The 21882-nt window shown below is 39.9% G+C and overlaps 1 protein-coding gene and 1 long non-coding RNA gene across 3 annotated transcripts; one reads left to right on the top strand and one right to left on the bottom strand.

Moving 5' to 3' along the window:
• Positions 1-202: 202 nt before the first annotated feature.
• Positions 203-6491, top strand: LOC114288777 (UDP-glucuronate:xylan alpha-glucuronosyltransferase 1). Of its 2 annotated transcripts, none has more exons than XM_082886410.1 (5): positions 203-440; positions 607-706; positions 3191-3417; positions 3578-4188; positions 5154-6491. In XM_082886410.1, exons 4-5 carry the CDS (start codon positions 3660-3662, stop codon positions 6155-6157), a joined length of 1533 nt encoding a protein of 510 aa, XP_082742536.1. In that variant the 5' UTR covers positions 203-440; positions 607-706; positions 3191-3417; positions 3578-3659; the 3' UTR covers positions 6158-6491. The 2 variants fall into 2 exon arrangements, with proteins under 2 accessions (XP_082742536.1, XP_028088163.2); XM_028232362.2 differs by having other exon boundaries at positions 308-440; positions 3208-3417.
• A 9510-nt stretch (positions 6492-16001) lies between these two features.
• Positions 16002-16700, bottom strand: LOC145798529 (uncharacterized). The gene is made up of 3 exons (XR_014339505.1): positions 16568-16700; positions 16400-16485; positions 16002-16302 (listed from the first exon to the last, which is right to left on the bottom strand). It is a non-coding gene; the product is annotated as an uncharacterized LOC145798529 (long non-coding RNA).
• Between the last annotated feature and the right edge of the window lie 5182 nt (positions 16701-21882).

The following is a 21882-nucleotide window of genomic DNA, read 5'->3' as shown; positions in this document are numbered from 1 at the left end:
AGTAAAATCTTGGGTAATTGCATCTAGTGGGATTTTGGGGAAAAAAAATTACATATTCATGAAAAAAATTATAATTATAATTATTAATATTTATAAAATTTCTCATTTATTTATTATTTAAAAAAAATACATTGATTTGATATTTCTCCTAAAATCTTTCCAATAAGAATATCCATTTGACTTACTGAAAAACAAGTCTAGTAGAGGCGATTTACTATCAAATTTCCCAAAAATAAAAGAAGAAAGAAAAAGAAATGTTGGTGACATGTAGTTTGTACGAAAAGGACCACTCTGGACAGTGGTTAGAATAAAATTGAAATAGACGTTACCCCTGTTTTTGTCTCCTTTCTTTCCATGCTCTCTGCTCTCACCATTCACGGAAAGAAAACAATAGAAAAACTCCACAGATTTCCACAACCTAGACCCTCAACATTTTATAGGTATATGCTCTCTCTCTCTCTCTCTCTCCCTCTGTCTCTCTGCAACAGTATTATTGTTGGTTTGATTGTTTTTCATGTTTACTATAGTATTTCAGAATTTGGTTTCTGGGTTGCTTGATTTTTTCCAAATTTGTTTGATAAACTTCTGATCTTATTTATAAATCAGGAATTTTCTTCCCTCATTTCTTCCAAATCAAAGTGAGAAAGAGAGAGAGAGGTGTAATTGCTACTTCCCCAAGTCCTATGGAGGTCAGACATAGGCCAATGTGAGTTTCTTCTCTATTTTCTGTGAGCTTCTTCTCTGTTTGGTGTCATTTTTGTTAAGACTGAGCAAGCAATCCAAAAAATCCGCAAATCGAACCAATCCCGTCCAATCTGGTAGGATTGGTATATTTTTTTAATCCGTGGTTCGATTCTAGTTTGAAAAATTGGATAACCAGTCTCCGTGATCGGTTCCGGATTTAAGTCCACGGTTCCGGATTAGAACCGAACCAAACCATATGTAATTTATGCCATATACCTATCATACACCTGATGCATACAATCCTACCCTATTATATTTTAACCACCTTATGCATTCAATCCTACTCTCTTATATATAAACCAAATGGAAATTCATATCATTTCAGTTTTCTCTTCTCTTTTCTATGTCTCTAGAACTGATTTTTTAATTATTAGCATAATTTAGTTTTGTAATTGCTGTTGCTACGACAATTTTTATTTGATGGGAGTTTTATGCTTGTTACATGTTGAGCAATTATGTTTATTTACTAGATATTATATTTGTTTAAGTTAATAGTAGAATAACGTATTTATGTTTCAAAAAATCATAAGTAGATTAATGTTGAACAATGTTTGCTTGATGCTAGTTTGTTTGATGAATATTATATGATTTTTCTTGTGAACATATTATGTCAAACCGTGATTTCAAACCGAACTGAACTGTGTTTAAATGGTTTGGTTCAGATTGGTTTCATGATTTAAATGGATTGGTTTGGTTTTAATTTTTATGGAACCGTAGATAACGAATTGGTAATGATTTATCCCAAACCTAACCAATCTGGGCCATGCTCACCCCTAATTTTTGTTTTTCTATTTCATTTTTCATAAAAGCTTGAAAATACCCATCATTTTCACATCATTTTTATTATTGTGTGAAATAAATTTTTAAAAATTTGATTTTTTTTTTTTTTTTGATCGGCAATTTTTTTTTTTTTTTATATTTTTAAAAGTGATTATTTTTAAAAATATATATTTTGTTTCCAAAAGTAGTTTTCGGAAACACTTTCACCCATTTTCAGAAGCCAGGAAGCTATAATTTGGTGAAGAAACTAGTTTGTTTTGGAGTAGTATATCTTTCTGTCTTTTTGCTTGCATTGTGTCTTGAAGTCCCGTTTAGGCCACTGTGTATATTTTTCTATGGATTTGAATACTATGGAGGAGACACCAAAACTTTTTCCAATTGAATGGAATCTTCAAAAAGCAGAACTCAAAAGTAGGAAGTTTTTAATATATGGTGAGTTTTGTGTCATTTTAGTCCTTAATGTTTAAATCGTGTCAATTTAATTCTCAATGTATAAAAATGTTTCAATTTGATCGTCAATGTTTAAATTGTGTCAATTTAGTCCCCAATCTATGAAAAGTGTTTTGATTTAGTCATTCAATTTTCTATTAATGGAGTTAGATTGAGGGATCAAATTGAAGCATTCTTTTATACATTAGGGACGGAATTGAAATAATTTTATACATTGAGATCAAATTGATATAATTTAAATATTAAGAACCAAAACTTATAAGGATCAAAAATTGTAATTAACCCATATATGGTTATGGTTATGGCTTCACTATCTATCACCAACTGCATTTTCTTGGTCCAGAAGCATTATTCAACAACTAAACTTGAGTAGTGTTTGGTGTATGAAGGTTTGAGAGAAACAAAAATGATCTGGACAGCTACATATTTTTTATCCAAACATTTATTGATTGATTATTATATAACATTTTTGAAATCGTTAGTTATCCGCGATCGATCATTTGAAATGACAAAAAATTCTTTTTGTGCAAATAATCATAATCTAATATAATATATACACAAAGAATTAGTCACATAAAAAATTCACCAAATGCTCAAATTTGTGTGGTTGAATGAAACCATCCAAAAGCAATCTCACATGGAAGATACATGTTCTTAGAATTTCTTGCACCGACCAAGATATTGATTTTGTGATTTAGCATACATACAACAAGTAAAATAGTTATTCACTTAAGTAACCTAGCTAGTCGGCGAATATGTATGCATCAGTCACAGTATCAGTTGTGTACTTGACCACTCCAATATCTGAGTTAATTGACCCTACTAAGCAGCTAACTATATGTTATAGTCATCCATGTCAGTAGTCCAAATCCAATTTTAACTGCGAACTAAAATTGATGATCAAGAACCCGTATGTATGTCCAATGCCATACACTATGATCATCTAAAATTTAATCTTGAGGAATCATCAACACAGTTAATACTTGTGCATTGAAATAATACAATCATCGTATTCATAATATGTCAAAATAATCAATAAAAAAAAACGTGTAAATGAATGGCTTGAAGGGCATAAATACCCAAAACCAGTTTTATAATTCCAAAATATTATAAGCATCCATTGAAATATTTTGTTACTGGAATTACTTCAACTCCTTAATGGCTATATTTTTAGTTTTATTTTTTTGTGTTTATGTACTAAATATGTTCATAAAAGCCACTTTATTACATCAGCAAAGACATATACCAAAGGAGGTTCCCAGGAAGTAAAGACACAGATTTTGAGAGGCCTTTCCATATTGCTGTCAAAGATAAGAATGCCAAATCCAAGTTTCATTCTCCTTTGAAACTAGCCCTAGTTATCCTTCTATTTGGAAATTTATTGGCACTTCTCTACTCTCAAAATGTTTGCCATCGCAACCATGTTTCACATGCTGTTCCTCTGTAAGTCCTACCTCCTATTGCATTTTTTTACTAGATTCTTCACTAAATGTGCTACTCTTTGAATCTAGAAGAACATTTTTTGACAAAAAAGTAATAAGCAATACAAAGTGCAATTGGTTTAATGCAAAGCTTCTTTAACATTTTCAAGTTTTGTGAACAGGTGGATATGGAGTGGATTGGATTCACGATACATATCCTATTTGGACATTGATTGGGATGAAATTGCAAAAGTCATAGGGACAATGTCTGACGAGAATGAAGTCCAAGAGATTGGCCTTTTAAATTTTAATAAAAGTGAAATCAATCATTGGAAACAACTTATTCCCGATGCAGAGCATATTGTTTTGCAACTAGACTATGTCAAGAAAAATGTGACATGGGATACCTTGTACCCAGAATGGATTGATGAAGAGCAGGAAGAGGAAGTTCCCATTTGTCCTTATTTTCCAAAGATTGAAGTGCCTAGAAAACGGCTTGATCTCATTGCGGTTAAGCTTCCTTGTAGAGATGATGTGAATTGGTCTAGAGATGTGGCCCGGTTGCATTTACAGCTTACGACTGCTGAGCTAGCAGCTGCTTCCAAAGGCTATCATCCGCTGCATTTGCTCTTTGTCACAAAATGTTTTCCAATACCAAATCTATTCACCTGTAAGGAACTTGTTTTGCACCAAGGCAATGCATGGTTGTACAAACCAAACTTGAATGTGTTGAGGGACAAAACCCAGCTCCCTGTTGGTTCATGTGAACTTGCACTTCCATTCAAACCAAAAGGTTTAGTTTTCCCCTACTTCTCTTACATTAGTTTATTCCTGCCCTCAACATGAGCTCTAGTGACTGTTTCTCTGATTTTGCACAAAACTAATACGCTTTGATGTTGCACACCCTAACTTAAATTTTCCATACATTCAAACCTTCCTAGAAATAGAAAGTTAATTTTTTTTTTTTTTATGCCCAAGTAGTGAAGGCTCTACATGGCTTTATCAAAAGTATTGAGCGAAATGTATTTGAAATCAAATGATGCTATCATAATTTTTTTTTTTTTTTAAATCATTAGCAAAAGCCTTAAACCTCAATGATAGGCATGTTTTGACATTGTTACACTCAAATGTTTAATATTTTATTTATAGTATTGACAATTTTTGTTTTGTGTGTGTGTGTTGGGGGGGGTTGTAAAAATAGCATTGATCAAAGATTGATTTAACAAATTTGCCAATACATATCGATCAATAAAGTTAAGGAGTCAATTTACAAGGAAATATTAGTGTGTATATCCAAGTTAGAGACTAAGCCGTTTTTTAGAACCATGGAAAGTACATAAAAATTAGGTTTTATAAGGGCTCATAAAGTGACCTATTTCTACCAATCTAATTTTAAAAAATTAACTTGAGAAAGTAGGTGTCCTTCCTTTGTGTTATATGATCATTTTATTTACTATATACTGCTGGAATGTGTCTCATATCGCTTGGAGTTGCCCTATTTGTGGTGGTTATAAGGCTTCAGTTTCTCTTTCCTTAATACTTGGGTTTTAAGGAGAAATATGTACTGGGCTTTTCAATTTGGTATCAGAGTTTGGTTGGATCTGTGACTGGTGTGCCGTTTGTCTGGCTACTATATGTGTGTTGGAATGTGTCCTACATTACCTACAGTTGTCCCATCTGTGCTAATTATAAGGCTAAGTCTAGTTTTACCTATTCCAATTCAATAGTAAACACTGATACAAAATCTCTTGAAAACAGAACATGGCTACTATGGAAATGTGTATCGGGAGGCATATGCAACAATCTTGCATTCTGCTGACATATATGTGTGTGGAGCCATAGCTGCAGCTCAAAGCATCCGCATGGCAGGATCCACACGAGACCTTGTTATACTTGTCGATGAAACAATCAGTGGGTATCATAGGAGTGGACTTCAGGCTGCAGGATGGAAAGTCCGGGAAATCCGGAGGATAAGAAACCCAAAAGCTGAAAAAGATGCCTATAATGAATGGAATTACAGCAAGTTCCGATTATGGCAGTTGACAGATTACGACAGGATCATCTTCATCGATGCCGATATGCTTATACTTAGAAACATTGACTTCTTATTTAGCATGCCTGAAATTTCTGCAACAGGAAATGATGCAACACTTTTTAACTCGGGTGTGATGGTGGTAGAGCCATCAAACTGCACATACCAGCTTTTAATGGATCACATCGACAAGATTGTGTCCTATAATGGGGGAGACCAAGGATACTTGAATGAAATCTTTACTTGGTGGCATCGGATTCCGAAGCACATGAACTTCTTGAAGCATTTTTGGGACAGAGATGATGAAGAAGAGAAACAGAAGAAAACTGCGCTTTTTGGAGCTGACCCTCCCATTCTTTATGTTGTCCACTATCTGGGTCAAAAGCCATGGCTGTGCTTCCGGGACTACGACTGCAATTGGAATGTGGATATTTTACAAGAATTTGCAAGTGATGTTGCCCATTGGAGATGGTGGCAAGTGCATGACTCAATGTCAGAGTTACTGCAACAGTTTTGCCTGTTGAAAACAACTCACAAGGCACAATTGCAGTGGGATCGGATGCAAGCCCAAAAGGCAAACTACACCGATGGGCATTGGGAAATTAAAATCCGTGATAGGCGTCTCAAGAGGTGCATTGACAACTATTGCTCCTGGAAAAACATGTTAAAGCATTGGGGTGAGGAAAATTCCACAGAAAATGAATTTGTACACCGACCCCGCGTACCATAAAAATTTACAATGGAAACAAGTCTACCAACATAGAAATCCAATAAAGAATTCAGAAACACAATATACATGCATTTTCTTGAAGTGGGCCTCGCCAACAAATGACAAAAGTGTGTTCGTAGTTACTTACGTTTTTGTGTTCTTAATGCAAGAAGTTCTTGTAGAGCCATTTTGATATGGGTATGAGTAGGTGTTATTCTGCCTTTGATTTTTCGAGGCTAACCTATTTACAAGTATGTGTACTGCAAAATTGGGATTGCAGGTCTCTGTGTAGGAGAAATTATCCTTTCTTTTGCTCATGCTTTATAGAAAATTCCCTTGATTTTCTCCTGCTTTATATCAGTCTTAATTATCATCAGGTTCTAGTGGGAACTACATTGTTCATAGTTAACAAGCATTATATAGAGGTATCAAGGTGACTTTGATGGTGGAATTAGGGAGGGGGGAGTACAACATAGCCATAGGTGATCTTGATGACTAACCTTCATAACAGGTTCTAACAAAACTAACCTGGTTATGCAACAGATTCTATTTATGTAAGCTATGTTTGGTTTGGGGGGACAATGGATATGGGATGTTCACGTTGTGCCTCAGAGGCAGAACACACAAACACATAAGCAAGAACACACAAAGATTTACATGGTTCAGCAAATTGCCTACATTCACGGGCAGCGGATTTCACTATATGGACAGAAGTACAATATTACAACAATGGAGGAGGAGGAGACACTACTCTCACTCAACTCTTGCTCATTCTCTCTTGTTGCTTACACTGTGTAATTCTCACACTCTCTGATTTCACCACACCAAACTCTTCCCATTCACTACCCATTTATAGATGCAATGGGAGAGCCAAGCCGCCGACAACATTAAAGGCAGCCACCAACAAGATCAGCCACCCTACCATGAGTAGCTCGCTTGGATCCCTAGATTATTCATTTTTCTTCAATCAGCAACCATTGTTGACAAAGAAAATCTGAGTCAATCTTCAACAGTTCAAAACTGCCATTCTCACAAAATTGGACCAATGGCACCTCAAAGGCAACCAGAGGTCCAAAAAAGGTTGATTGATTTTTTAAGAGTCACACCTGATTGCAAGTCTTGGGAAAACAATTATTTTAGCCTTCAATAATGGACACTTGTCCCGTCACTACCCAAAGAAATGAGTTCATGAACTAAGTCATTACCCAAAGAAATGAGTTCACGAACTAAGTTACTAGGCGGGAAGGTCTTAAGCATCCACTTACTAAGCATGATGGTTGGATTGAAATTAAACTTAGAAAAAAATTAACCAATTATTCGCAATATGAGTATATAAGCAATTAATCAAAGCAATTAAACTAACTATTACAACATGAATAATAAGAGAAATGGAAGTAAAGAGGGAATAAAGAAAACTTGAGCAAATATGTTTGTACTAAACAATACAAGACATTAGGACACATGGATGCCTATCATGCTTCTAATCATTCTAGACTACTTATGTAAGAGGAGCTAATTTAAGCCCACTAAATTATTTAGGCCTAATAGCCCAAGATTAGTGGGCCCGAATTTATCGCAAGTCCAAGATTGGTGGGCTTGGATTTATCGCCGTCAAACGAGCTGAATGGCTCTAAGCCTCGAAAGGGTTCGGATCCACGAACCTAGAGACTTACTCAAGCCCGGACTCGAAAGGGTTCGGATCCACGAACCTAGAGACTTACTCGGGCCCGGACTCGAAAGGGAATTAGGCAAGCCTAGAGATCCGAGGCATTCGGACTCGAAAGAGTTCGGATCCACGAACCTAGAGGTCCGAAACACTTGGCTTCGAACGGATTCAGACGCAATCTAGAAGTCGCTCCGTTAATGAGTCCCAGAACACTTGCGGGCTCGGAGCTTTCCGGGATCTACGCACCAGAACCATGGGCGTAATGGAGTTCGAACAAAGGACCCGATCCCGAGGACGGTGAGTGGAGATAAATTCACTCTTCGGTTAAACTAGCCTATACCCGGGTCGAGGTGGCACGACCCCGGGGGGTCCATGAGACTCGGCAATATTTTGCGGCAGGACGTCCTCTGGGACTACCCCTGACCCTTTGGGATGATTGGAGATCATTGGTTAGGTGTGGCTAAGAAGAAGGGTTCGCCGAGGGAGTGATCTCCTCTTCGGGGTTTTCTCATCCTCGGAGAAGTCACCTCCTCGGAGAGGTCACCTCCTCGGACAAAGTGGTTAGAGAGAATATCCCCCATGTGCCTTGCACATGGGCTCCATCCTACATCATGAGGTGCCTATAAATAGCACCCACCCATAGCTTTACAAGGGATGGATTTTGGAGATTTTAACTCTTGGGAAAGAACTAATTTCCCTTCTCCATTATCAACCTTGAGAGTGAAAGTGGGAGATCAATGGGAGAGCCTTGCCATTATTCTATTCTCTAGCCATTTTGCCTTCTTCTTCACCCAATCTCTTATCTCCATCATCTCCTTTGTTGTTGTGTTCCTAAGTTGAGATTATTGAAGAATCTAAGCCTCTCATCATTTCTTCTAGAGAATTCGAAGTTGTTCTTCAAGGATCTTTGAAGATCTTTGAATTTTTCAACTCCTTTCTCGAACCCTCTCCTACATTTTGGCGACTCCACTGGGGAGGCGGATTGGTTAATGGTCTCAACGAGATCTGGAATCCACACAACTCCAACAAGAATGGCGGGAGAAGATGAAGTTCACCAACAAGGATCCTCTAATGGTGGTGATGACAGAACCATGACTCCAGATCAACCACTTTTGCTTGAAGCTATTCAAGGACTTCAAAATACTCAACAAGAGATTCTTACCACTCTTCAGAATCTCACTCACACCATGATGGTGATGAGTTCTAACTTTGCACCAGCGCCAAACGGAAATCAAACTGTTGGTGGAGTTATTCCCGCCGGAACGCAAAATCAAATCCAAGGAGAAGTAGGCCCCAATCAGCCTGCGGCTCATGGCAACACAGCCACAGTAACACATGCTCAAACCACAGTAGGCGGCAGCAGTTTGCCCATGCCCGGGCTCCATGGCGTTCCGAGCCAAGATCCAATGGTGACTAGGGGAGTTTCTGGTGTAATGAACGGCACTCCAACGACTGCTGGTGTCCAGGAAAACATAAGGAGCATGATGGCGCAAAAGGGAGCTATGCCCGTACCTAATCTTGTTACGCCACCAGTGAATGTTACCCAAGCACCAAGCGGGCCTCCTTTGGTGCCGACAACAAATCTGCAAGCACAACCCGGTATAGCGGCGCCGTGCGGTGGACTCTATGGGCCTCAATTCAATATCCCATCACCAACTGGCTTGTCTATAGGCGCTGATGGCCAGTATCGTCAAATGTCCTCACCAATGATGAATTCGCAGCACCAGAATGGCCTAGACGCCCCTAGCTCAGTCTTCGGGTACATAAGCCAAGTCCCAGGAATACCACCATCAAACTCTCTCCCTCAACAGTTTCTCACTCTCGCCGATGTGCAGGCCATGTTCGATCTCGAACGGGGCAAGAGGACCTTACCCTCTTTGCCTGATCCAGACGTCAAGCCGCCTTACCCTATTGAGATGCTGAGCTATCCATACCCTGAGGGGTATACAGTGCCGAAGTTCATCAAGTTCGACGGCAAACAAGGAAATGCCCGAGAACATGTTGTGCGATTCATCGAGACTCTGGGTATTCATGGTTCAAACCACGTCCTCCGACTGAGAGAATTCTCTAAGTCCCTCACCGACCGAGCATATAGTTGGTATGTTAACTTGGCCCCAAACTCGGTCCGAAGTTGGGAGGAAATGGTTAACAAATTCCACTCCAAGTTCTTTCAAGTGGCGGAGAAGGTGACCACACTTACATTGTGTAAAGAGAAGCAACAAGAAAGTGAAGACATCCTTGACTACGTCAAAAGGTTTCAGGACAAGGCCGTAGATTGTCATGAAGCAGTCGAGGAGAGTTATCTGGTTCAAATCTGTCTAGAAGGGGCATTGAGCAGATACAAAATGTTTCTAGTTAATCACAAGCTACCCACCTTCTCGGCATTAATAGAAGCAGCTCGGAACATTAGCATTCCTCATGATCAGGAGTCCGGATTTAAGGCCAGTTACAAGACTAGTTTCAAATCGTCTCGTGGACCTATTGTTGCTGCTGCCTCTGCCCCAGATACCCGAAATTCACAAGGAGGAGGTCATAGAGGCCAGAAGAGAAAGCAATATAATGGTGAAAAGGGGAATGTTTCTTATCCATGTGGAATCGAGGAAGTGAAAGCTCTAGTTAAGGAATGGGTGGCTGACGGAGAGCTAAAATTGCCTTATGTTGAAGAAATGCCATCAAAGAAAGACCGTGAGAGCCCTGAATTCTGTGTCTACCATCGTACATTGAAACATCCGACAGAGAAGTGTTGGACTCTCAGAAAAATCTTCAGAGATAAAGTCGAGGCAGACGAGTTGAGGTTCAAAAAGCAAGGGACTCAAGACATCCGAGAACAACCATATCCTCAATACCGAGACAAGGGCAAGATTGTTGCTATGATAGCTTATGAAGGCCCAATGATCGAGGCTATCGCTAATCTCGATGACGATGACTGTTATCTGGACGACATCCTCGAGCCAGAGGGTGAGCAAATTTACTATGGAAGTGCTCTCGATCCAGAGGGCAGAACATTTATGACTCATGGCGAAGATCCCTTTGATCCAGAAGGAGGAGAAGAATACTATGGAAGAGGAGGACACCATGTTTATGTGGCATCTTATTTTGAGGAGACCGAGGAGATAGTTAACTACGAGCCTCCAAGAGTGGAAAAAGATCCGGATCACTATGCCAAAACCTTGCAAGACTGTGTAAAGTTCAAGCAGTTCTTTGACCAGCTTGGACTTTCCAAGGAGGCAAGAACAGAAATCACCAAGTCTATCATTAATATAGCCGAGGCACACCATGAGGGATGCATGTCGACTGAGGGATCTATCCCGAGGAAGGCAAAAGAGCAGTCTAGTGCCATTACTTTCTCCGAGGCTGATCGAAAGTATCATTTTTCTCACAATCGCCCGCTTTATGTGACTGCTTTTATTAACGGGGTTGAGTTCAAAAGGGCCTTTCTAGATAGTGGGGCCTCTATCAACATTATGACTCGCGCTACTCTAGAAAAGGCCGGAATCTCTGAAGAACGCATTGTGAAACAGCCGATAGTCATCACTGGCTTCGGTGGAGAAAGGAGAGTTACTATCGGATGTGTAACAGTTGATTTGGCCGTCGGAGAGATTCGCTCGGCCACCAAGTTCCATATTATCGATTCTGAGGCAAATTATCACATCATTTTAGGAAGGACCTGGATGCATAGATATGGGGCTGTACCATCAAGTTATCATCAGTGTGTTAAGGCTAAATGGGGAAAGAAGACGGTGACAATTCAGGCTACAGAAAGGCCTTTCGAGATCCATGAAGCTCATTATTCTGATGTCATCTACTTTACCGAACTGGCTGTCGAAGAAGTTCCCACCACCTCTAAGCCTCGAGGGGTCAAAATTCCTCGTTGGGAGGATATCAAAGATGACAAGGAGCCGATGGCAGAGTCAAGTAAGCGGGCAATGTCTAGAACAGAAAGTCCGCCTATTCCTCGGAAGGTGATGAAAGTTCGAGAAGGAGGCAAGATGGTGTACTATTTATGAAGGTGCGGGGAGTCGGTTTCTTCAGTCACCGACTCCGAGTCAAAAGAAGAGCCTCCTGACAATGATATAGTAATAAAGCCTGAAGTGGCTCCAGAATGCATGCAAGATGGACCGAAGCCTCAGCCCGAACAACTTATTGAAATAGATCTGAGTGATGGACAAGATGCACCACAAGATGCACCGAGGCCGGTATTCGTAAGTTCGAGCCTTAGCCTAGAGAAGCGGGAACAGTTGTTAAAGTTGATAAGTCGATACTCAGATGTGTTTGCTTGGTCATATAAGGAAATGCCCGGACTAGATCCTGACCTAGTCTCCCACTATCTTAATGTGTTTCCAAACTCCAAGCCAATTAAGCAAGCTGCTCGAAAATATCATCCAGATCTCGAAGAGAAGATTAAGGAGGAGATTGAAAAACTTCAACAGGCTGGTTTCATCCGGCCAATACAGTACCCCGCGTGGTTAGCAAACATCGTGCCAGTAAAGAAGAAGAATGGCCAAATCAGAGTATGTGTAGACTTTCGAGATTTGAACAAATCTTGCCCGAAGGATGAATTCCCTCTTCCTCACATCGACACCCTCGTGGATACTACCTCAGGACACCAGATGTTCTCATTCATGGATGGATTCAGTGGATACAATCAGATTAAGATGGCTGAAGAGGACGCAGAAAAGACTGCTTTTAGAACACCTCTCGGAAACTTCTTCTATACAGTCATGCCTTTCGGACTCAAGAATGCCGGTGCAACTTACCAAAGGGCTATGACTGCAATCTTTCATGACATGATCCATCATGAGGTGGAAGATTATGTTGATGATCTAGTGGTGAAATCCAAGAAAGAAGAAGACCATCTTCGAGACCTTGAGAAGGTATTCAAGAGGTGCCAGAAATTCAAAATGAGGATGAATCCTCTCAAATGTGCTTTCGGGGTGACGGCCGGGAAGTTCCTCGGGTTTCTTGTACATAGGCATGGTATCGAGGCAGATGAAGACAAGGTCAAATCTATCAGAGCAATGCCTTCCCCGCATTCTCAGAAGGAGTTAAAGAAGTTCCTCGGGAAGGTGTCTTATATTCGGAGGTTTATCCCAGCACTTACAGAGATCTCTGCCCCTTTCGGTTCATTGTTAAAAGGAGATGCCAAGTTCGAGTGGAACCAGGAGCACCAAAAGGCCTTTGAGAGAATCAAGGCGGCCTTGACCTCGCCTCAGACCATGATAGCCCTGCAGCCCGGGATACCTCTACTGTTGTACTTAATTTCAACCCCCAAGTCCATAGGGGCATTATTGGTCCAAGATGTAGATGGAGCAGAACGCCCGGTGTATTACATCAGCCGGAAGATTCGAGGAGCAGAAGTCCGATATACTCCGGTAGAGAGACATTGTTTAGCTTTGGTATTCACTGCCCAAAAGCTCAGACATTACTTCTTAGCACATCAAATTCAGATTGTTACTAGAAGTGATCTAATCTGATACCTCCTCAGCAAGCCTGCTCTAACCGGGAAGGTGGCAAGATGGTTGCTAGCACTAGGTGAATTCGAGATCACATGTGTAGCCCCCAAGGCGATCAAAAGCCAAGCCTTCGCTGACCTCCTTGCTCAATTTCCAAGTGGTGACTATGAACCAGTGAATGAAAAATTAAGAGGAGAGGTGCATGCAGCTATGGCTTCCGAGGAAAGCTTTTGGACATTGAGCTTTGACGGAGCAACAGCCGGAGGTAAAAGAGGAACCGGGATAGTCCTTACAAGTAAAAGTGGGGAAAAGTTTTATTTATCTTATAAACTGGATTTCCATTGTTCGAATAAAGAAGCCGAGTATGAGGCTCTTATTTTAGGCTTGATAGCAGCTGAGAAGCACAGTATCAAGAAGATTCGGATTCGGGGGGACTCAAAGTTGATAGTGAAGCAAGTTTCAAGACAGTTCGTCTTAAAGGAGCCTGCCTTGGCCACATATCGAACAACAGTCCGAAGGCTTCTTGACAAATTTCAGAAGGTCGAAATAGAGCATATGTATCGTTCCGACAACAAGTTTTCAGATGCCCTCGCAACATTAGGGGCAGGAGTTGATATCCCAGAGGAGGAGGCGACAATTATTATCAAGAAGAGAATAGAGCCTTCGATAATACCTGAAGACAAAGGCCTTCCGGAGGACTGGACAGGAGAAGTCCTCGAACAACTTAGAAGCAAAGTTGGAAAATTGACTATGGCCAAGCTTGCCCAATTCATAATTATTCAAGGTGAACTTTATTTCCGAGAAGGTACCGGATTCCTAGCCTGGTGTGTTGGCCAACAAGAAGCAAGTTTCCGACTACAACAGATCCATGAAAAGTCTTGCGGGGATGTGGATATCAGTCTGTACAGAAAGATCCAAAGACATGGCTTTGATGGTACATGATGGCCACAACCCGAGCAGCTGGTGAAAGCTTTCCAAATGATCTTGCAACTCTAGGGGCAAATTTCAACATTCCATGGAAGAAGTCTATCTATGACATTTACAGTTTGCATTTACTACATTGTCCAAGAAGTTCTATCTTTCTTATGTTATGAAGAAATTTATTTCTTCCATATTATGTATCTCCATTAGAAGTTATTTTCTCTATATTGTATATCTTCATTGTGTTATGTTGCGTGAAACAGTTTTCAATTTTTTTACTGCCCCTCGAAGAAGAAAGAGGAATAGTAGACTCGGTTACCAACCTGAAGAGACATTTCTTGACGTAGTAGAAGTATACTCCTACTCAGACCTCCGAAGAGCAGCTATTGCTTCCATCAATGTAAGCTTTGAGGGTCTTTCTTATTGAAGCAGAGTGTGTGTTCCCACTCGGACTTTCGAAGAGCAGCCCTCGCTTCTATCAGTGCGAGTCTCAAGGATCTTTCTTGCTGAAGTAGAGCGTGTGCTCCCACTCAGACTTTCGAAGAACAGATCTTGTTTCCATCAGCGTGAGCTTCGAGGATCTTTCTTATTGAAGTAGAGTGTGTGTTCCCATTTTGACCTCCGAAGAATAGCCCTTACTTCTGTCAGTTCAAGCTTTAAGGATCTTTCTTGTTGAAGTAGAGTGTGTTCTCCGCCTCGGACTTTCGAAGAACAGATCTTGCTTCCATTAGTGCGAGCTTCGAGGGATAGCCTTCGCTTCTATTAGCTGCCGAAGTAGAAGTGCGCATCCACTCGGACCTCCGAGAGACAGCCTTGTTCCTGCTCGGACTTCTAAGGGAGAGCCTTCCGAGGGACAACTCTTGCTCTCATTAGTGCGGGTCTGAAGAACAGCCCTTGATTTCATCAATACGAGCTCCGAGGATCTTTCTTTTCAAAGTAGAGTGGACTCTTACTCGAACTCCCGAGAGATAGCCTTTGCTTCCATTAGCTGCCAAAGTAGAAGTGCACATCCACTCGGACTTCCGAGGGACAGCCTTGTTTCTGCTCGGACTTCTGAGGGAGAGCCTTGTTTCTGCTCGAACTTCAGAGGGAGAGCCTTGCTTCTGCTCGGACTTCTGGGAGACAATCTTTATTTCTGTTGGTGCAAGCTTGGTAGACTCGGTTATCTTTCAGAGGAATCTTTCTTGCCAAAGTAGGGTGTGTGCTACCTTCGGACTCCCGAGGGACAGTCTTGCTTCTGTTTGGACTTCCGAGGAACAGCCCTTGCTCTCATTAGTGCAGGTTCCAAGGGCCCTGAGGTCGTGGATTTCAATCAAGAATTCATTTGCCTGAAATAGCAAAACCGACAACTGAGACAAACAATATAAATTTCAGATCATGATTCAGGCATTATCAGAATGGGGCAACATCAACAAATAATAATTATCTATTTAAGCTACAACAATTTTATTACTCTGAGCAAGTTCATGAAAATGCAACAATCAAGTTTTTGTCTCTCCGGGCTGGTTTCTCTCAAGCCGACGTAAAACTACAACAGTCACACAAAATTTTGGCATCAGCTATGTATTTTCCCAAGCATCCACAAGTTAAACAAACAACAATATATCATCTTTATTATTCAACGAGAGGAAGAGGGAGCCGAATTTCATACTCACAAATTTGGGACTGTTAGAGGGGTAAAGTCCGAAGCCGATGTTGGAAATTCAAGTTGAAATCAGAAAGGTTTTATAGACTGTAATCAACAGGACTGAGCTAGGCTGGGCAAGACCACGCACGTTGCGTTGAGTGGGCGAACGTGCGTGGTCGGCGTTGGACAGTTGAGGACGAAGGCAGTGTTGAAGACGTAGCGGAGCCGGCGTCGATCAAGATCAACAAGACCGGGCTAGGCTTGGCAAGACCACACACGTTGCGTTGAGTGGGCGAACGTGCGTGGTCGGCGTCAGATAAGTTGAAGCCGGAAGCAACACTGGTACCACAGAAGAGTCAGCAACCATACACGTTGCGTTGAGAGGGCGAACGTGTGTGGTTTGCATTGGACCGTCGAAGCCGGAGGAAGAGTTTCAGCAGAGAGAGGCCAGCCGTAGGTATTGTCTTCACTAGTTCAAGATTGTTTGCAAGCCTCAAGACTGAAATAAATTATCACCAGAATTCCCAAATTAGAAAATGTATCAGTGCATATTTATTTTGAGCACAAAAGTCCATCAAAACAATAAGAAGGAATACCCGCAGATCCAAAAATGCAAGAAGAAAAATGAAGAAGGTTTTGAGCAAAGATTCAACTAGATCTTGAAGTCCAAAGATCAATAAATCTGAAACAGTGAAGGGAATGGAATTAGTTGAGTGAAAATCAAAACCCATATATATATATATATATATAAAGAGCTCACTCACAGATCTGGGACAATCAAGAAGATGAAGCCAATCGAATGAAGACAAGCCGAGGAAGAGCAGAACGTCACAAGCGCCGCCGGAGTGAGCAAACGTCGAAGTCGGCGGTTCCAAATTGGCGAAGCAGCTGGGCAAACCAACGCCGCGTTGAGTGGGCGGCGTGGTCGGCGTTGGCCAGGAGCGACTGGAAGTGGTAGCGAGGCTGCAAGTGACGGATGAAAAGCACACAGGCCGTACGAGTTGACTGGTCGCGCGCACAAGACAGATCCACATCTGGTTCTCGCATGGAATGGGTAGATCTGCAGATAATGTTTTGGGCGACGGTGTATTGGAAAACACTAGAAAGATTGGTGTTCCGACGGAGTTGCGGCAGCAAATGGTGTGCAAGCAAGGATAGCCCGTTGTTGTTGTAGAGGCAAAACGAAACTCTGCTGCAAAAAGAGGAGTGAAATTTAGATTATTATTTTCTTAATTTTCTTTAAAAAAAAAAAAAGAAAAGAAAAGTAAATGGCAGAAACAGAGCCTCTTTGAAAATGTTGAGAGCTGGGTTTGTCTTGTAGAGGGAGAACCAGCTGGCCACGATTTGGTTTGGTAGCTGTAAATAAAATAAAAAAAAAATTCGTGGCTCTGCTTTCTTGATTTAGAGAAGCAGCGGCGGTGGTCTTCAAATAGAGTGCAAAGCAAGCTGTAGAGAGAGGAGTAGGGTTTGACAAAAAAAAAAAAAAAAAAAAAAAAAAGAGAATAAGATTATATATATATATATATATATATATATATAAGTGGTGGGCCTTATCTCTCCAAGATTCAAAAATAAATGGGCTGCTGTATTGTAAAAGAAAGTGTGGCCATATCTTGTTGAGAATGAAAAAAAAAAAATAGATTCTTTAATTTGCTTTGACTTGGAGTAAAACAATGCACCTTCAAATGTTCTAGAAGACTTGGAATTATTCAGGCTCTTAAAGAATTAAAGGATCAGGATTTGTTTATGAAGAAAAGCGTAGCACAAATATTTATTTGGTGTCCAAAAAGCAATATGTTTTTATATTGTTGTAAAAAAAAAAAAAAAAAAAAAAGCTCCAAAAAAAAAAAAAAAAAGAGTTATTTATTTATTTTTTATTAGTTGTCAATTTTTTCCGTAATTTACAGTGAGTCCTCAGTTTTTATCCATAGATTTTATCAAGGCCAAATATTCTCGAAGACATAATGTGAAGAATGGCTGATAAGGTGAAATTATGCATGTCCGAGAAAATTACAATTTCTCATACACGCAAGGGGCAAATGTAAGAGGAGCTAATTTAAGCCCACTAAATTATTTAGGCCTAATAGCCCAAGATTAGTGGGCCCGAATTTATCGCAAGTCCAAGATTGGTGGGCTTGGATTTATCGCCGTCAAACGAGCTGAATGGCTCTAAGCCTCGAAAGGGTTCGGATCCACGAACCTAGAGACTTACTCAAGCCCGGACTCGAAAGGGTTCGGATCCACGAACCTAGAGACTTACTCGGGCCCGGACTCGAAAGGGAATTAGGCAAGCCTAGAGATCCGAGGCATTCGGACTCGAAAGAGTTCGGATCCACGAACCTAGAGGTCCGAAACACTTGGCTTCGAACGGATTCAGACGCAATCTAGAAGTCGCTCCGTTAATGAGTCCCAGAACACTTGCGGGCTCGGAGCTTTCCGGGATCTACGCACCAGAACCATGGGCGTAATGGAGTTCGAACAAAGGACCCGATCCCGAGGACGGTGAGTGGAGATAAATTCACTCTTCGGTTAAACTAGCCTATACCCGGGTCGAGGTGGCACGACCCCGGGGGGTCCATGAGACTCGGCAATATTTTGCGGCAGGACGTCCTCTGGGACTACCCCTGACCCTTTGGGATGATTGGAGATCATTGGTTAGGTGTGGCTAAGAAGAAGGGTTCGCCGAGGGAGTGATCTCCTCTTCGGGGTTTTCTCATCCTCGGAGAAGTCACCTCCTCGGAGAGGTCACCTCCTCGGACAAAGTGGTTAGAGAGAATATCCCCCATGTGCCTTGCACATGGGCTCCATCCTACATCATGAGGTGCCTATAAATAGCACCCACCCATAGCTTTACAAGGGATGGATTTTGGAGATTTTAACTCTTGGGAAAGAACTAATTTCCCTTCTCCATTATCAACCTTGAGAGTGAAAGTGGGAGATCAATGGGAGAGCCTTGCCATTATTCTATTCTCTAGCCATTTTGCCTTCTTCTTCACCCAATCTCTTATCTCCATCATCTCCTTTGTTGTTGTGTTCCTAAGTTGAGATTATTGAAGAATCTAAGCCTCTCATCATTTCTTCTAGAGAATTCGAAGTTGTTCTTCAAGGATCTTTGAAGATCTTTGAATTTTTCAACTCCTTTCTCGAACCCTCTCCTACAACTTATACACCATACAGTGAATGAAATCTAGCAATAAAGGGATGAAAACAGTGAGCAAATCATGATTTTCATGTCATGAAAACAAAGGGAATTAATGTAAGGGGATTTCTTGATTTGTTACTTATAATGCAAGACTATATTTCTAAGTTAGTAGCTAGCAGCAGCAATAAAGGTGGAAAACAGTAGGTTTAATACACTGAAAAGCAAAGAGAAACCATTATAAAGCCTTAACAAACTCAACCCTATTCTAAGGCCTTTATCTGTTACTAACAAGCTAATCCTTCTCAACTTTCTATTCCTTTTCTGATTGATCGAGGGAGACCCGAGGCAAAAATTATCGGGTGATTCAGGAATTCTAGTATAGCCATTATATCCATCCATCCAATTACATGTCGTGATGTGGATTTGGTCCTTTTTTTGGGGGTGAAATAATGTTCACATACTTCCTTGTTATTGGATGAACACATGACTTCAAAGTTGTTTCAATGTTGACATGTTTTGTTTGTGTTTTTTATTTTTGTATCGTTTTGGATCTGTGTGGGTGAATGTAACCATGGTTGTGTTTGGAAAGAACAAAAGAAAATATTTTTGGGGACTTCAGGTTTACATTGTAGATTTTCATCATAATTTGGTTTTTGAGTTGAAATTTCACCTCCGTTTGGGAAGTGAGTTGGCTTTTTGGCTTTTTGACTTTTTTGACTATTTTAGCCTGGGCTAAAAAGCTTGGTTTGGGAATAACTTTTTAGCTTTTTTGACTTTTTTTGTGAGAGAAGAATGTAATGACTATGGGTTGGATGTGATGTTTTGTTTTTTGTGGCTAAAATAGCCTATTTTGTCTTTTGTGGCTAAAATAGCCAAAAAAGCCCAGAAAAGCCCTTCCCAAACGGACCTATTAGTTTATCCTTTCAAATTTGGTATTTTCAATAATGGCAAACCAAATAAATATTGTGTCATTTTTTATTTTTTAATTTGGCTAGAGTTTTGAAGGAATTTATGAAGAATGAGAAAAAAAACCCAAAAAAAAATAAAATTAAAGGTATTAAAAAAATTGACGTTTTGTATTTTATTTTTGAGCAATGCTACGTATCTCGAATTTGATCTTGGTTCGAGTGGCTCAAATTTCATGTTGTCGGTCATTTGGCCGGTCGTCCGGGGAAAAGACTAACAGTCGCAGTCGACAAGGTAACAACCGCAGTAGACAGGTGCTTCACTCGGTCGTCTGGGTGGTCGTCCGGTGAACACAAATTCGCGCCATTCACACCTAAAGCTCTCGAGGCCTAAAACATTTTTGTTTATTTTTTTGGGTTCCTAAGCACAGTAGCATTGAGTTTACCTTTTAAGACTATGTTTATGTTTAGATAATAATAATAGTAATACTAACAATAATGATAATCGGATTTTTTTTTAAGATTCTTGCTATTAAGATTTTATAAGATAAATGAAATATAATATTTTCATAATAGTTAAGGTCTCTCAACATTTTCATAGAGAAAATTCGGTTTAGAAAAATTTTGTTCAACTTAGAGAAATTTGGCCCAAACTCAAGAGAGGTTTTTTGAAAATTTCTTAGAGGTATTTTGAGATTTTTCTGTGAAAATTAAAATTTCTCTGAGTCGAGTTCGAGATTTTTCTAAGTTGGGCGAAATTTCTTTGAGTCAAATTTTCTCTGTGAAAATATTGAAAGACCTTAGCTAATTAAAAAAAATATCTTGGATATCTCCTATTACAAAAAGTTGGAGAGGGATGTTTCACTAATTTTCTCTAATAATAATAATAATTTAAAAATAAAAGTGGAAAAATGAGAAATTAGAAAATGAAAGAAAAAAAAAACTTCAGGGTTTTACTATTAAATAAAATCCCTCTCTCTCCCTCTCTCTCTCTCTCACACACAGATACAGAGCAAGAAGAAGAAGAAGATGATGTCAAAAATGGATGTATGTGGTATTATTGGAAGAGCAATAGCTTATAAATGTCTATTAAAAGTTACTAATAATCCTCAATCCTCATTTGTTTTGCTTCGTTCACTCTCTACAAGCCCTAGATCTTCTTCTATAACAAGAAATGAACAAAGCAATTCGGATCTCCACGATGCTGTTTATTTAATAACATGCTCCAAATGCAACCTTTGCCCCTAATTTCTGACTTCAACAAAGCTTTAGGGACTATTACGAAAATGGGTCATTGCACCACAACTCTTTCTCTTATTCAGAATAAGTTGCAGGGCATTCGGGCAATGTTTTCAAAACCAGACCGGTGAGCAAACCGAAAAAAGAGACCGGGCGGACGGGTTACTGGTTCAACCGTCGGGTAAAGCAGTCGGACCGTGACGTCATAATTAATATTATATAATTAAAAAATATAACTATAAATTAAAAATAAATAAAAATATATATAAATAATCAAATAAAAATAAAAATTGTTACATAGTATTTATTAATAATATTTAATAAAGTCATAATTGATATAAAAAAAAAGTCACTTATTTTAAAAAAATTAAATTTGTTAAACATTTCTTCCAAACAAATTGATTGAATGCTAGATTTAATTTTGGAGGGAAATAAAAGTTTCAACCCTCTCTCCAATCAATATGTTTCAAATAATTTGATTGAATCCCACATAGAATTTTGTAGGTTCTCTTTGAAAAATATTTTTCTATAAATAGGAATAGACTTTCATAATCTTCTCATCTCAAGTTTTCAATGAGACTCTTCCTTACGAGAGGAGACTCTTGAAATAAGAATTTTTAGTGAAAATTTTGAAATATAATATATATATATATATATATATAAATAAAAGAAAGGAAGAAAGAAAAAAACGAAAAAAGGCTTGGTCACCGGTTTTGCACCCGCTCCGGGTTTAAGGGGTTGACCGGACCAGAACAAGGCCCGGTCCGACTGGCCGGTCTGCTCCGAGTTTGAA

Source organism: Camellia sinensis, chromosome 1 (assembly GCF_055761805.1).
Source record: "Camellia sinensis isolate YWXY chromosome 1, ASM5576180v1, whole genome shotgun sequence".
Lineage (NCBI taxonomy): Eukaryota > Viridiplantae > Streptophyta > Magnoliopsida > Ericales > Theaceae > Camellia > Camellia sinensis.
The sequence above is the reverse complement of the archived record's forward strand: the minus strand, read 5'-3'. Positions and strand labels throughout refer to the sequence as shown.